This window comes from Eleutherodactylus coqui, chromosome 4, assembly GCF_035609145.1.
Source record: "Eleutherodactylus coqui strain aEleCoq1 chromosome 4, aEleCoq1.hap1, whole genome shotgun sequence".
Lineage (NCBI taxonomy): Eukaryota > Metazoa > Chordata > Amphibia > Anura > Eleutherodactylidae > Eleutherodactylus > Eleutherodactylus coqui.
This window is the reverse complement of record NC_089840.1, coordinates 109,618,705-109,635,626: the sequence shown is the minus strand read 5'-3', so window position 1 is coordinate 109,635,626 and position 16,922 is coordinate 109,618,705. Positions and strand designations below refer to the sequence as shown.

The 16,922-nt window shown below is 46.3% G+C and overlaps 1 protein-coding gene across 2 annotated transcripts in view; it reads right to left on the bottom strand.

Annotated features, from left to right (window-relative positions):
* Positions 1–16,922, bottom strand: part of LOC136625622 (amine oxidase [flavin-containing] B-like) — a 103,616-nt gene that overhangs the window by 69,572 nt on the left and 17,122 nt on the right. Inside the window, exons 3-4 of one of the 2 annotated variants that reach the window (XM_066599976.1) lie at positions 4,474–4,611; positions 1,463–1,567 (exon numbers count right to left, since the gene is read on the bottom strand). In XM_066599976.1, coding sequence (XP_066456073.1) covers positions 1,463–1,567; positions 4,474–4,611 — 243 coding nt within the window. The remainder of the gene's footprint in view (positions 1–1,462; positions 1,568–4,473; positions 4,612–16,922) is intronic. The other variant, XM_066599977.1, reaches the window with a different exon arrangement.

Sequence of the window (16,922 nt, the reverse complement as noted above, 5' to 3'; positions counted from 1 at the left end):
CATTATTATCCTTACGTATTGTCAAGTATTTCAGAGCATTATACTTTTTCGTTTTTGTTAGAAAAGAAGTGACTATCAATGACTAATATTTGTGTACTTCATATTTTTGAATAATATAAGGGACCGTCTCACTTGGGCAAGTCCTATCAATATGCCCTATCAAGTCGTATGGAAATCATAGCAGGGGAGGCCCTTGCTTAGGGCAATCTTTATAAGCTAGAACAGAGAGCTGTTAAAAAGAGAATTTTCCATTCTGGTGCCCATAACGCATTAGGATTTATATGGTCATTGATTTACAAGAGTGCAGAGTCATATTGTGGGCAGTGCAGGGGTTATGGGCAGTCTGCACTGTGTTTACCTTTAGCTATAGCAGCTGATTGGGGGTAAGAAAAGCCAGACCCACAGTAATTACCCGATTGCCATATATGTTTCAGTCTAGGAAGGGGCTATCTGCTATAAGGGCAGCGTTTTCACCGCGTTTCCCCGCGATTTTTCCGCGCGTTTTTTGCGGCGTTTTCGCGGCGTTTTCGCGGCTTTTCCGTTAATTTCCATTGAGAAAAATAAGGACACATATGCAACTGACAGTTCCTATGTTAAAAACGCAAACGCAACGCAAAAACAACGCCAGTGGACAGGAACACATGTTATCTCTAGGCCTGTGCAGGAAAAACGCAAAACGCAAAACGCAGGTAAAAAAACGCCAGTGGGTGCTCGCCCTAATTGTGATAAATACAGAGCAGGAGCAACAGCATACTGTACTGTGCCATGTTACTAGTGTTACTCATCAAAATCGGATCAGTTTGTGACTATATATGTCCCAGTTGTTAGCACTGTTACCTTTTACTGCTGGGGTCCAAGGTTCAGATCCCATCAAGGATAACATCTGCATAGACTTTGAAAAACTCTCAAACTGAAGAGCAGCAATGATAACTGGGCCACCATACTTGTTCTTCACTCTCTCTTGAGCAGAACAGACAACAAGAATAAGCACAAAAAAAACATAAAAAAGGTGTGGCTCTTGGTCAAATCTGAACCTAGAACTTGCAGAGCAAGACAGCAGTGCTAACAACTAAGCCACCATGCTTTGTCTTTCTTAGTCTCCTTTTCCCTGTTTCTTTTTCTTCCTGCTCCTCCTCCAGTGAAAAGGAGAAGCAGAAGAAGGTACAATATAAGAAAAAGGAGAAGGAGGGGAAGGGAAGGAGGAGGAGAAAAGGAAGAAGGAGATATAGGAGAATAAGAAGATCTTGTTCACCTTCTTTTTCTTTTTCTCCTTCTCCAGAGGGGAGAGTGAGAGAGATCTCTCTCTCCCCACCGCTCCCCGCCCTCCTGCATGGTGCTCAGACAAGTAAACAGTTACTCGACAAGACCGATGCTCACTCGAGCATCAGCCTTAAACGAGCATGCTCGCTCATCTCTAATTACAAACCTTTTTAATATACACCTTGAAATGATGATATCATACCTCACCACCCCACTCATCCATAGTTCTCATGAAATTGTTATAATCCAAGTAAACCAGAGGATTATAAGCCGGAGGAAAAGCTCCATGAAATTTGTATGATTTACCCTAAAAATAAAAAAGTTAAGTTGCATTAATAGATATATAATAAACAATGTGCATAGTCATTATCAGAGGTATAAAAATGTTCTTTGACTTGATGGGATTCCAACTAACCTACATTTTTTTTTCTGGTGTTTGTCCTGCAGAGGACTATAATTCTATGACTAGTTATTACACAGAAAAACTAATGCTAAGAGACGAGCGAGCATACTCGCTAAGGGCAATTGCTCAATCGAGCATTGCCCTTAGCGAGTACCTGGCCGCTCGGGAGCAAAGATTCGGCTGCCGGTGGTGGGGGAGAGTGGGGAGGAACGGAAGGGAGATCTCTCTCTCCCTCTGACCCCCCACCTCTCGCTCCCCCCTGCTCATGGCCGCAACTCACCTGAACCCGTGCCGGCAGCCGAACCTTTTCTTCCGAGCGGGGAGATACTCGCTAAGGACAATGCTCAATCGAGCAATTGTCCTTAGCGAGTATGCTCGCTCATCTCTACTAATGATGACCACAGTTCTAGTGTGTATTACACGTACTGTATAGACAAGGTCATCACTGATGCAGGATATAACTGACAACTGTTAGAACGCCAGAACATGTAAAAGAGAAAAGTTTGTGGAAATCGTCTATTTAAAGGGTACTTGCAAGTTGAATAGAACAAAGTGCACATAAGAGCAGCATTGATAACCTTAAGGGCTCTTTCACATGAGCGTATGTAATTTTACATTTTCTCGTCCGCGCCGTATAGTTGCATGAATGGATGATTTTCTGCAATCATGGCCAGAGGTAATTAGTGTTTTCTCGTCCATTCACACGACTGTGAGTGCCGTTTTTACCAAAAAAAATACGTCGCACCCTGAAAAACTTTTTGCAGCATTGAATGCTGCTAAACTGCATCCCCCTCACTTTTTCCCCCAGCTCCCATAGGAGTCTATGGGAGCCTGCGCCATATTGCAGTCAAAAGATTGTTCCATAACTATCTTTTTACTCGCCGTATATTCAACGCTGCTGTATTTCAATCGCGTATGTTCTACTTTTCATGGTTTGACGTTTTTAAGAGCCATATATTCACCCATGATAACGAATGCATTGGAAACCAATGCCTCAGATGGTCATGTATATCAGTCGGCCGTAAAAACGCGTATGAATGAAGGCTAACTGTGTAATGCTGTACTACTGCAGCACAGACCATAAAAAATATGTCAACCATAACTTTACACAGTTCAAGAATACAGTGATAGAAGGTTGGGTGTACTGGCAGTCCACATCAGTTTTCAACCCTCTTACACTCTCTAATGCATAAAGGGGTTGTCTAGTTAATTTACTCTTCCTTAGTTAGACCTCATTTGAAATTCTGTGTGCAGTTCTGGGCACCCTACTTTAAGAAAGACATAGACAAACTGGAGCAAGTTCAGAGAAGAGTTACCAAGATGGTGAGCGGTCTGCAAATCATGTCCTATGAGGAACGGTTAAAGGATCTGGGAATGCTTAGCTTGCAAGAAAGAAGGCTGAGAGGAGACTTAATAGCTGCCTACAAATATCTGAAGGGTTGTCACAGTGCAGAGGGATCAGCCCTATTCTCATTTGTACAAGGAAAGACTAGAAGTAATGGAATGAAACTGAAAGGAAGGAGACACAGATTAAATATCAGGAAAAAACTTTCTGACAGTGAGGATGATTAATGAGTTAAACATGTTACCTCGGGAGCGTTTAATCAAAGGCTGGACAAATATCTGTCTGGGATGATTTAGTGAATCCTGCACTGAGCAGGGAGTTGGACCAGATGACCCTGGAGGTCCCTTCCAACTCTACCAGTCTATGGTTCTAATTTTGAAATTTAAATGTCAAGTGCAGATGTGTTAAAAGAGCCCCACTGTTCTCCCAGTCTCTGTTAACAGCAGAAGTTAGATGACTGCTGCCTGCCAATCAGAGGCCACAACACCACTGTTTGGAGCTCCTGGCATCATGGGGGCCATAATGTGAGTGCTGAGGCCTGGAAAACAAGTAATAATGCTGCAGCCTCTTATTGGCAAGCAGTGGTCATATGACTTCTACTGTCAGCCGAGACCAGGAGAACAGCAGACCTGCAGCGCTGGATTGATGGGGCTGAGGATGTGTAAGTACTGCTTGATTTGTTATTTTACAACATTTGCACCTGACATTTAAGTTTCAAAAATTAACCAAACAACCCCTTCAATGAGTGATGTGCTTGGTACTCTACCTAATTTCTGTTTTGTCTAGTTCAGAGTAACCAACATATCTTGGCCTTTAATATGTTGATAGACAGTGGGATTCACCTCCCCACCAGAACGGAGACATCTGAGAATTCAGAGCACACTTGGATAAATGGTCAGACGTTAACATTAATAGATCTGACCTCTACTTAGCTTCGAACCAATGGGAACTCGGCTCTCTATTATATTTTATACATGGCTCTAGACACTGCACACCTGCCTTGAGTCACCAGTCATGGACTCCACTGGTGTCTCTCATCTCAGCTGGCTTGGCCACCACTTAGTCCAATAATTCTTAGTAACTCCATGTTCAGCCTAGTTCCCATCCTTCAGATTGAGCTTCACTTGGTCTCCACGTCAATGCAAAAAAATGTCCTGCCCTGCATGGTCTGCTAATATGAAGTCATACTCTTGGGTATGGTGGAACAACACAATTGTACCCATCAAACATTCAGTATGCACATGGAAACCAGCCACTAACTCATCATAGCTTTTCTTATCAATTTCACAACATTCAATCGTCATCATTCGCTTTAAGCACTCCTTTGCAAATCTCCCTATGTAATAAATATAGTTACATTATTTAGGTACCATGAAAGTATCTACAGACTACTGTCACCAAATTTCCCCAGCAGGACAAATTCACATCTACGATGAATACAACTTAATGTCAATGTTTGTCTTACCTTTGTATACTGGAGAAGATGGCCATTTAAATATACTTTATATGTCTCCACACCCAGTTCTTTTGCCATTCGTAATAACCGATTTTGTGTTGGTCCCACATAGGCACCTCCAACGTCCACATATTTAACTTCCTTGTTCTTTTAAGAAGGAGAAAATGAGAATATGTTTCTAAAATTTAGTTTCCCAAATCCATTAATAATTAAATTATGGCATACTAATAAGAGTCACAGAGGCAGAGGAAACTAATTTGTATAAAAGCCCGAATCACAGAAGATCCCTTAAAACTATAATATTTTATTTCAATATCTTAAAAGACACACACACATTGGGCTCGATCATCAACGGATGAAAGGACAAGGACAAGACAACATACAAAAACACGAGTGCCCATATATATCACAGTACTACCGCACAGGGGAGGTTTCAAAGTGAGACTGTATTCATGCGTCTATATTATGACTACACGAATCTCTTCTTGTGAAAAACTTCCCGGGAAGTCGGTGTCTCAAATCGTATCTCATATAGAGCTGGGGTGTTTATGGTGTGATTGTTTGAGATCACATCTCAGTACAGTGTCTTATCCCAGTCTATTTGTCGATTTGATAGAGCACTTTCATTTATTTGTTCAACTTGGTGGACTGACCAAAAATTTTGCAAGGGTTAGCCTAAATGAGCAAATAGTTCCAAACCTTCATAAGTTTAATCAACAGCTAGATCATTACAAAATTAAAGATTCAGAGTACAAGGGTCGATGCATTTCTGTCGGACCTTCGACTTTTCGAGAACCGTATGGTCAATGGTCTAGAGTATATTCATAGGTCTGTCTATATATCAATTTGACAGACGTATGCTTAATAGTATCAAGATAGACTTGTCTAGATAGTTGATTTTTGTAGGAACAAATATAGTTGCTAGTATCTCCTGGTCTTATATGGATAACTTAGAATCTCAGGGTACTCAGTAGTGATTACATCTCCCTGTAGTTTGGCAAATATCAGTCAAATTGTATGACCCGTCTCCTGATGGCTAGAGATTGGTCAAGGTGATTTAATAAAATCGCTAACTAAGGCAGGGTCCATTTAGCATGACCTCATTGCCCTGATATCAAAGCCAAACACTATCAGAACTCAACATGAAACAGGGGACAATACCCCTTAGCCTAGGTCTAGATCTGTATAAATAATCAATCACCCAGCTGGCTAGACTAGCTCAAAACCGGGTCAAATAGTGATGACCGCATTAACTAGATATCTAGGCTAAAATATGAGCGCTAAATAGAGAGAGTTTTTCTGTTAGGCTAATGCATAGAGAGAATTGTGTAGCCTCCTGCCCTGATGGTGGGTAGGGGCCATCTGATTGAGTCCAAGGCTGTCTCACATTATATAGCCTGTGGCCTTTAACAATTATAGTTTTAAGGAATCTTCCATGGCATACTAATAACTATCTTATGGCATTGTTTAATTATTTTCTTCATCATGTATTTATCTGAAAAATTACCACTTAAGGGTACATTCACATATTGTGGTTGAGGTGCAGTTGATAACCACATTTGAAAACTGCATTTAAAAACTCCTTGCAGTTGTACCACAAATTGTTAAGGATTTGCAATGCAGTAAAACACATTTTTAGCGTTGACTTGTTAAAACGTTGCATGGCCATATGATACATATTTAGTGATAATTGTGTCAATCCCTTCTGCATGAAATAGTACTACTGTCAGCCTGCACTAATTGGTGGATACATCTATGCTATGGTGTGAAAAACACCAGCAATTAGCAGTGGGCAGGTGACATAGCATTTGTCATCTGCCTTTTATCTTTCCATCTGCTGACTGCTATTATACCATTAGCGTACTAACTAGAGATGAGCGAGCGTACTCGTCCGAGCTTGATACTCGTTCGAGTATTAGGGTGTTCGAGATGCTCGTTACTCGAGTTACTTTCACTTTCATCTCTGAGACATTAGCGCGCTTTTCTGGACAATAGAAAGACATGGAAGGCATTACAACTTCCTCCTGTGACGTTCCAGCCCTATACAACCCCCCTGCAGTGAGTGGCTGGGGACATCAGGTGTCACCTGAGTATTAAAATCTGCCCCGCCCGCGGCTCGCCACACATGCATTCTGACAGAGATCAGGGAAAGTACTGGTGATGCTGCTGCTGCTATAGGGAGAGCGTTAGGTGTTATTTTAGGCTTGAAGAACCCAAACAGTCCTTCTTAGGGCCACATCTGACCGTGTGCAGTACTGTTGAGGCTGCTTTTAGCAGTGTTGCACAATTTATTTTTTTTTCTGTATATCGGGCGTGCAGACCATTGCGTCCTCAGTCTGCAGTCATTGTACAGAGTATAGGGGCAGTACTGGTGAGGCAGCGAAAGGTGAAAGAGATATACTGTCTATATAGGCAGTGGGCTTTTTCAAAAAAAATTGGGGAAAAATACTATATTCGGGCTGCCTGTGACCGTCTTCAGTGTACTGCGTGTCTGCTGGGGGTAGTAGTCCTAATTAATACGCAGCTAAGCGTTACAGCAGGCTTGCGCAAAATTGTTTCCTGGCTCTGCTGTGCCCGTTACATCACCGTCGTGATAGCGCCAGAGGGAAACAGTAAACATAATATACACTGCATACAGTATCTGTCTGCTGTTTCAGCTCACCATTTAAAAAAAGGGAAGCCAAATACTTAAGGAGTACCACTGCCCTTTGGCGACTTTACTGCTTCTGCGCTGTGAATTCCACTAGCTCAGTCCTACGCACCTACGTCTCACTACAGGCGTGCGCAAAATTGTTTCCTGGCTCTGCTGTCTCTGTTACATCAACGCCGTCATAGCGCCAGAGGGAAACAGTAAACATAATATACACTGCATACAGTATCTGTCTGCTGTTTCAGCTCACCATTTAAAAAAAGGGAAGCGAAATACTTAAGGAGTACCACTGCCCTTTGGCGAAATTGGGGAAAAATACTATATTCGGGCTGCCTGTGACCGTCTTTAGTGTACTGTGTGTCTGCTGGGGGTAGTAGTCCTAATTAATACGCAGCTAAGCGTTACAGCAGGCATGCGCAAAATTGTTTCCTGGTTCTGCTGTGCGTTCTGTAAGCGAAGTCAGCCTCCAACCACAGACCAATCAGCAGCACATTTAATTAGAGCGTTCTGTTTCTGCTCTACTCGTAATACACCATGCTGAGGGGTAGGGGTAGGCCTAGAGGACGTGGACACGGGCGAGGACACGGAGGCCCAAGTCAGGGTGTGGGCACAGGCCGAGCTCCTGATCCAGGTGTATCGCAGCCGACTGCTGCGGGATTAGGAGAGAGGCAAATTTCAGGGGTCCCCAGATTCATCTCACAATTAATGGGTCCACGCGGTAGACCTTTATTAGAAAATGAGCAGTGTGAGCAGGTCCTGTCGTGGATGGCAGAAAGTGCATCCAGCAATCAATCGACCACCCAGACTTCCACGCCGTCCATTGCTGCAACTCTGAATCCTCTGGCTGCTGCTCCTCCTTCCTCCCAGCCTCCTCACTCCATTACAATGACACATTCTGAGGCGCAGGCAGACTCCCAGGAACTGTTCTCGGGCCCCTGCCCAGAATGGGCAGCAATGGTTCCTCTCCCACTGGAGGAGTTTTTCGTGACCGATGCCCAACCTTTGGAAAGTTCCCGGGGTCCGGGGGATGAGGCTGGGGACTTCCGGCAACTGTCTCAAGAGCTTTCAGTGGGTGGGGAGGACGATGACGATGAGACACAGTTGTCTATCACTCAGGTAGTAGTAATTGCAGTAAGTCCGAGGGGGGAGCGCACAGAGGATTCGGAGGAAGAGCAGTTGGACGATGAGGTGACTGACCCCACCTGGTCTGCTAAGCCTACTGAGGACAGGTCTTCAGAGGGGTAGGCAAGTGCAGCAGCAGGGCAGGTTGGAAGAGGCAGTGCGGTGGCCAGGGGTAGAGGCAGGGCCAGACCGAATAATCCACCAACTGTTTCCCAAAGCGCCCCCTCGCGCCATGCCACCCTGCAGAGGCCGAGGTGCTCAAAGGTCTGGCAGTTTTTCACTGAGAGTGCAGACGACCGACGAACTGTGGTGTGCAAGGTTTGTCGCGCCAAGATCAGCCGGGGAGCCACCACCACCAGCATGCGCAGGCATATGATGGCCAAGCACCCCACAAGGTGGGTCGAAGGCCGTTCACCGCCTCCGGTTTGCACCACTGCCTCTCCCCCTGTGCCCCAACCTGCCACTGAGATCCAACGCCCCTCTCAGGACACAGGCACGACCGTCTCCCGGCCTGCACCCACACGCTCACCTCCGCTGTCCTCGGCCCCATCCAGCAATGTCTCTCAGCGCAGCGTCCAGCCGTCGCTAGCGCAACTGTTTGAGCGCAAGCGCAAGTACGCCGCCACGCACCTGCACACTCAAGCGTTAAACGTGCACATTGCCAAATTGATCAGCCTGGAGATGCTGCCGTATAGGCTTGTGGAAACGGAGGCTTTCAAAAACATGATGGCGGCGGCGGCCCTGCGCTACTCGGTTCCCAGTCGCCACTACTTTTCCCAATGTGCCGTCCCAGCCCTGCACGACCACATCTCCTGTAACATTGTACGCGCTCTCACCAACGCGGTTGCTGCCAAGGTCCACTTAACAATGGACACGTGGACAAGCACAGGCGGGCAGGGCCACTATATCTCCCTGACGGCACATTGGGTGAATTTAGTGGAGGCTGGGACCGAGTCAGAGCCTGGGACCGCTCACGTCCTACCCACCCCCAGAATTGCGGGTCCCAGCTCGGTGTTGGTATCTGCAGCGGTGTATGCTTCCTCCACTAAACCACCCTTCTCCTCCTCCTACTACGCAACCTCTGTCTCGCAATCAAGATGTGTCAGCAGCAGCACGTCGCCAGCAGTCGGTGTCGCGCGGGGTGGCAGCACAGCGGTGGGCAAGTGCCAGCAGGCTGTGCTGAAACTACTCAACTTAGGAGAGAAGAGCCACACGGCCCACGAACTGCTGCAGGGTCTGACAGAGCAGACCGACCGCTGGCTTTCGCCGCTCAGCCTCCAACCGGGCATGGTCGTGTGTGACAACGGCCGTAACCTGGTGGCGGCTCTGCAGCTCGGCAGCCTCACGCACGTGCCATGCCTGGCCCATGTCTTTAATTTGGTGGTTCAGCGCGTTCTGAAAAGCTACCCACACTTGTCAGACCTGCTCGGACAGGTGCGCCGGCTCAGCGCACATTTCCGCAAGTCCAAGATGGACGATGCCACCCTGCGGACCCTGCAACATCGGTTTAATCTGCCAGTGCACCGACTGCTGTGCGACGTGCCCACACGGTGGAACTCTACGCTCCACATGTTGGCCAGGCTCTATGAGCAGCGTAGAGCTATAGTGGAATACCAACTCCAACATGGGCGATGTAGTGGGAGTCAGCCTCCTCAATTCTTTACAGAAGAGTGGGCCTGGTTGGCAGACATCTGCCAGCTCCTTGGAAACTTTGAGGAGTCTACCCAGATGGTGAGTGGCGATGCTGCAATCATTAGCGTCACCATTCCTCTGCTATGCCTCTTGAGAAGTTCCCTGCAAAGCATAAAGGCAGACGCTTTGCGCTCGGAAACGGAGGCGGGGGAAGACGGTATGTCGCTGGACAGTCAGAGCACCCTCATGTCTATGTCTCAGTGCGTTGAGGAGGAGGAGGAGGGGGATGAGCATGAGGAGCAGGGGGAAGAGACAGCTTGGCCCACTGCTGAGGGTACCCATGCTGCTTGCCTGTCATCCTTTCAGCGTGTATGGCCTGAGGAGGAGGAGGAGGATCCTGAAAGTGATCTTCCTAGTGAGGACAGCCATGTGTTGCGTACAGGTACCCTGGGACACATGGTGGACTTCATGTTAGGATGCCTTTCTCGTGACCCTCGCGTTACACGCATTCTGGCCACTGCGGATTACTGGGTGTACACACTGCTCGACCCACTGTATAAGGAGAACCTTTCCACTCTCATACCCGAAGAGGAAAGGGGTTCGAGAGTGATGCTATACCACAGGACCCTGGCGGACAAACTGATGGTAAAATTCCCATCCGACAGCGCTAGTGGCAGAAGGCGCAGTTCCGAGGGCCAGGTAGCAGCGGAGGCGCGGAGATCAGGCAGCATGTACAGCGTAGGCAGGGGAACACTCTCTAAGGCCTTTGCCAGCTTTATGGCTTCCCAGCAAGACTGTGTCACCACTCCCCAGTCAAGGCTGAGTTGGCGGGAGCACTGTAAAAGGATGGTGAGGGAGTACGTATCCGATTGCACGACCGTCCTCCGTGACGCCTCTGCCCCCTACAACTACTGGGTGTCGAAGCTGGACATGTGGCCTGAACTCGCGCTGTATGCCCTGGAGGTGCTTGCTTGTCCTGCGGCTAGCGTCTTGTCAGAGAGGGTGTTTAGTGCGGCTGGGGGAATCATCACGGATAAGCGTACCCGCCTGTCAACCGACAGTGCCGACAGGCTTACACTCATAAAGATGGATTTCCCCAGACTTCTCTTCTCCACCAGTGGACAGCAGCGGTACTTAAACAATACGTAGGCTGCACCCGCGGATGAAAGCATCGTTCTCTATCACCATCAAAAACGGTGACCTTTTAGCTTCATCAATCTGTGTATTATATTCATCCTCCTCCTCCTGTTCCTCCTCCTGAAACCTCACGTAATCACGCCGAACGGGCAATTTACTTTAGTAAACAATGTTTATACGTTTGAATTCTCATTAAAGCGTTGAAACTTGCACCTGAACCAATTTTTATTTTAACTGGGCTGCCTACAGGCCTAGTTACAAATTAAGCCACATTAACCAAAGCGATTAATGGGTTTCACCTGCCCTCTTGGTTGGGCATGGGCAATTTTTCTGAGGTACATTAGTACTGTTGGTACACCAATTTTTTTGGGCCCTCGCCTACAGTGTAATCTTAGTAATTTTTATGGGCTTCGCCTGCACTCATGCTACAGCAAGGTGTGTGGGGTTGGCCCACACTTTTGCTACATAAACATAAATGTAACTGGGGCCTTGTCTATACTGCAACTACTGAAATGTGAAAGAGACTGTTATCTCCCTAAACTGCTGCAACGGGAATGTTACTGTGGCCTGTCTTGACTGCTACTACTACTGAAATGGAACTAATACTGTGCTGCCCCTATACTGCTGCTTCGGAATTGTTACTGGGGCCTGTGTGGACAGCTACTACTACTGAAATGGAACTAATACTGTGTTCCCCCTATAATGCTGCTAGTGATATGTTACTGGGGCCTGTCCCTAATGCTACTGCTGAAATGTTACTAATTCTGGGCTCTACCTATACCGCTGCTAATGCTATGTCACTGGGGTGGGGAAACGGAGGCTTCCCAAAGACATGATGGTGGCAAGGCCATTTCCCACCAACACGGTTACTGTTAAGGTGCATATAACCACGGACACGTGGAGAGGACATGTATTGCCTCAAAAACATCCCCTCCCTCCTCCAACAATGAAAACATTCTTGGCAAATACCTTTGCATTGGTCCGTCTGGTGTCAGTCCAAGAATTTCACCTTTAACGACACAACAAGAGAGCCCCCCCACCATTCCCCCGCCACCGTCAACTTAATCCTGGCCACATTCCGAAAACCAACTAAATAAAACCGCGCCACTTACTGTTAAGGTACATATTACCAGTCTGACTGGGGCATGCACTGTGGGCCGAAGCACACCTATATTGTATGTGACGTTAGCTCTGCTGAGCAGGACACTGCAATGGGATAAATTTATGTACCGCCGATGGGTTCCAGGGAGCCACCCATGGCATGGGTCCACAGGGACTTCACATTAGGGATTTGTACCAGCCAGTGTCTATGTATTAAAAACCCCGGTCAAACTGGGGCATGCAGTATGGGCCGAAGACCACCTGCATTTAATCGGACGTTACCTCAGCTGTGATGGGCAATGCAATGGGATATATTTATGTACCGCCGGTGGCTTCCTGGGACCCACCCATGCTGTCGGTCCACACGGAGTTGTAACTGCATGTGTCCACTTCTAAAGAACCCCAGTCTGACTGGGGCATGCAGTGTGGGCCGAAGCCCACCTGCATTAAACCTGACGTTAACTCAGCTGTGATGGGCAATGCAATGGGATATATTTATGTACCGCCGGTGGCTTCCTGGGATCCACCCATGCTGTGGGTCCACAGGGATTTCACATTAGGGATTTGTACCTGCCTGTGTCTATGTATTAAAAACCCCGGTCAGACTGGGGCATGCAGTGTGGGCCGAAGACCACCTGCATTAAACCTGACGTTACCTCAGCTGTGATGGGCAATGCAATGGGATTTATTTATGTACCGCCGGTGGGTTCTAGGGAGCTACCCATGCTGTGGGTCCACAGGGACTTCACAATAGGGAGTTGTACCTGCCTGTGTCTACTTATAAAAAACCCCAGTGTGACTGGGGCATGCAGTGTGGGCCGAAGCCCACCTGCATTTAATCTGATGTTAGCTCTGCTGTCCAGGGCACTGCAATGGGATACATTTATGTACAGCCGGTGGGTTCCAGGGAGCCACCCATGCTGTGGGTGCACATGGAATTCCCATTGCGGAGTTGTACCTGCCTGTGATTATTTATAAAAAGCCCCGGTCTGACTGGGGCATGCAGACACCTTGACAGAATGAATAGTGTGTGGCACATGGGTTCCCCATTGCTATGCCCACGTGTGCAGCTCCTGATGGAGGTGGCACAGGATTGGATTTCTCATTGCTTCTGTACAGCATTGTGGGCTATCGCCCTGCCCCTTTTAAAGAGGGTTGCTGCCTGGCCGTGCCAACCCTCTGCAGTGTGTGCCTGCGGTTCCTCCTCATGGCAGACGCACTTATAAATAGACATGAGGGTGGTGTGGCTATGAGGCCAGCGTGTGGCATGAGTGCAGCTGAAGGCTGCGCAGGGACACTTTGGTGTTCGCTGTGGACACTGGGTCGTGCGGGGGGGTTGGGCAGCATGTTACCCAGGAGAAGTGGCAGCGGAGTGTCATGGAGACAGTGATTGTGCTTTGTTGGAGGTAGTGTGGTGCTTAGCTAAGGTATGCCTTGCTAATGAGGGTTTTTCAGAAGTAAAAATTGTTGGGAGGGTGGGGGGCACTTTTGCCGCTATTGTGGCTTAATAGTAGGACCTGGGAACTTAAGATGCAGCCCAACATGTAGCCCCTCGCCTACCTTATCCGTTTCTGTGTCGTTCCCATCACTTTCTTGAATTGCCCAGATTTTCACAAATGAAAACCTTAGCGAGCATCGGTGATATACAAAAATGCTCGGGTCGCCCATTGACTTCAATGGGGTTCGTTACTGGAAATGAACCCTTGAGCATTGCGAAAAGTTCGTCTCGAGTAACGAGCACCCGAGCATTTTGCTGCTCGCTCATCTCAAGTCCTAACCTATTAACTAAACTACTGTATGGTGGATCTAGCAGACAATGGGCACTTGCTTATATATGGCATCTGCCTACTAATATCCAGCGATCTGTGGTACACTGTCTGAAGAGATTAATAGTGGTTGGGATTTATTAGCTCCTTGTGCCGAATCACATGATAGAAGAGAGTGTATGGTTGTACATTGATACCAACTGGTAAATGGGACTGCATTTAATATCAGGCACATGCTCAGTTAGCCATTGATGTCATAATTAAAGATATTATGGTGCCTTGGTATTGGGATATATGACCAAGTAACGCCATATGGATTTAGCATTACAGTGATACAGTAATAAAACACATCCAGCGAATCATAAATGCTGGTTTATACATAATAAACTGTGGATTCTGTGAAGACCACCCTCTATACCATACCTTACCTCTCCTCTTAGGACTTCCTATCGTAAAGGGATGAGATGATAGTAGGAATTATTCCCTTACACTAAGAGAGAATTCCTGGTTCGCTACAGAGCTGATCGGAAATAATCATGCAGAGAGACTCTTGTGAGAATATATTTTCATATATTTACTCATTAACACAGTTGAAATAAAACTCTGTGTTTGAAGTGATAAACCGGTTATACTACTCCTGTTGATGTGCCACCTGTGAATTCACTATGGCTGGTTTGAATATCTGACAGCCAACAATAATTGGTTTCAGTGACACAGGGTATTGATCTCTCTGGTGTTATATTGGAGTTTTGAATAAATATCACAATGTAGAGTATTGCTTATATTCGTACACGCCAAGATAATTTAAATGATATTAGAAATAAAGGTTATATTTTAAGTGTAGTTCTTTTTAGTAATATAAAATAGTACTACTTAAACCAACTTGTCAGTTTTCAAATGTTACCGCAATTATCAGTATGGAGCCAACTGAATGCTTTTATTGTTGTATTTTCCTGCTGCTAGGAGGTGGGCTTTGTTTACCGATTGGTTTGCATGTATATGTTAGGGTAGTTTCACATCTACACTTTGGGTTCCACTTTCCTGCTCGGTTCGGGGAGCAGGAAAAGGGAATCTCTGCAGCCAAACGTCTCCATCTCTGAATGGAACCAAACAGCACCGGATGGACCCCACTGACTATAATGGTCAGCTGCCTGGCTTTTGAATGCAAGAAAAAGTGCTGCATGATTTTTCTTCCAGTATCTTGAGCCGGATCTGGGACGTAATCTCCGGTTCTGATGCAAATGTGAAATGGCTTTACTGATTATATAAACTTTACTGGTGTTAATTGATATATGCTTGAAAAAGACTGACACAATGAAAATGTTGCATGATAGATAAATAAAGCTGATTTTAAATGCACTCAGGATGCTGTCTTTGAAAGTATTTATTGTGATATAGAGACTGGGAGGCCATCAGCCATTTTGTGTGTGTCAGTTCTTAGACCTATCTCAGCTTCCATTTTATATTAACCCATTCAGGCCTGGCTATAGTGCCATCCATTTTTTGTGTAGTTAAAGTGCATTGGTAATTTTCCAGATGCCCTTTCACCCATTTACTCACTCCTGCCTGTTGATTTTCCCTTTCGTCTTCCACCTGTATCTATTGGTGTAGAATTAGCATTAGTAAACCACATTGTGTGACCATGTACTTGTTAATGAAGTCTAGGCAAAATCATTGACCTAATAGCTGACTTCTCGCTGACACCCCAAAGAGGAAATTCAGATTAGGGAAACATCTTCTAATAAAGATTATTAGTTGTGTGAAGGACGTAGCCCGATAGGAAATATATTTTCAGAATCGGACAGGCCAGCTGAACAAAACGCACCTTAAAGGGGTTGTCCCGTGCCGAAACGGGTTTTTTTTTTTTTCAACCCCCCCCCCGTTCGGCGCGAGACAACCCCGATGCAGGGAAGTAAAGAAAGTTTACCGGAGCGCTTACCTTAATCCCCGCGCTCCGGTGACTTCAATACTTACCGCTGAAGATGGCCGCCGGGATCCTCTGTCTTCGTGGACCGCAGCTCTTCTGTGCGGTCCACTGCCGATTCCAGCCTCCTGATTGGCTGGAATCGGCACGTGACGGGGCGGAGCTACACGGAGCCGCTCTCTGGCACGAGCGGCTCCATAGAAGACTGCTGAAGACCCGGACTGCGCAAGCGCGGCTAATTTGGCCATCGGAGGCCAAAAATTAGTCGGCACCATGGAGACGAGGACGCTAGCAACGGAGCAGGTAAGTAAAAAACTTTTTATAACTTCTGTATGGCTCATAATTAATGCACAATGTATATTACAAAGTGCATTATTATTGCCATACAGAAGTGTATAGACCCACTTGCTGCCTCGGGACAACCCCTTTAACACATTGGGGTGGAGGTCCAAAATACCTCCCAAATGGCATATCCGCGTACCTGGTTATAATTTATGTGTCATGATTGATATCACTGAATAGGTAAAATCATGACCGGAAATATGACAGTATATATTTCCAATCAGAAGGACTCCTGCAAAGATATGTTGACTTGAGGTGTGTTCTGAGGAAACATTAAAACTAATGGTCTCAGAGAGACCCAGGGTGAGACTTCAGAGATATGCCTCAGCGTAAGGCTGCTCCCATGACTCTGCATGAAGCAGAACCTCGGGCCAGATATCCCAAATCTGGTATCTTTCTTTTCTTTTTCTCCTTGTTTTATTTTAAAATACTGTCTTGTTGTATATACCTGAACACCCTTATACTCCCGTGTAACAACCTTTCTGTATATGTGTATATATATATATATATATATATATATTTATATGTGTGTGTGTGTGTGCACTGCTAGTCTTTTTTAGAATAAATCTGCAATTTATTAGCTGAGCCTTGTCCATTTTAAAATGAACCATACCTCAGATGGATCAGGGGGCTATTTATGCTTTTCTGTCTGCATGTGGCAGGCCCCCATGAAAGCTGGTTACAAATCCACCTGTAATCTCACTAGAGAAATCCGACTCTGCTGTGGAAAATTGGACACAATGGTTAGAGCGATCGTCTCTCCCTTCCTGATCTGTGACATTTA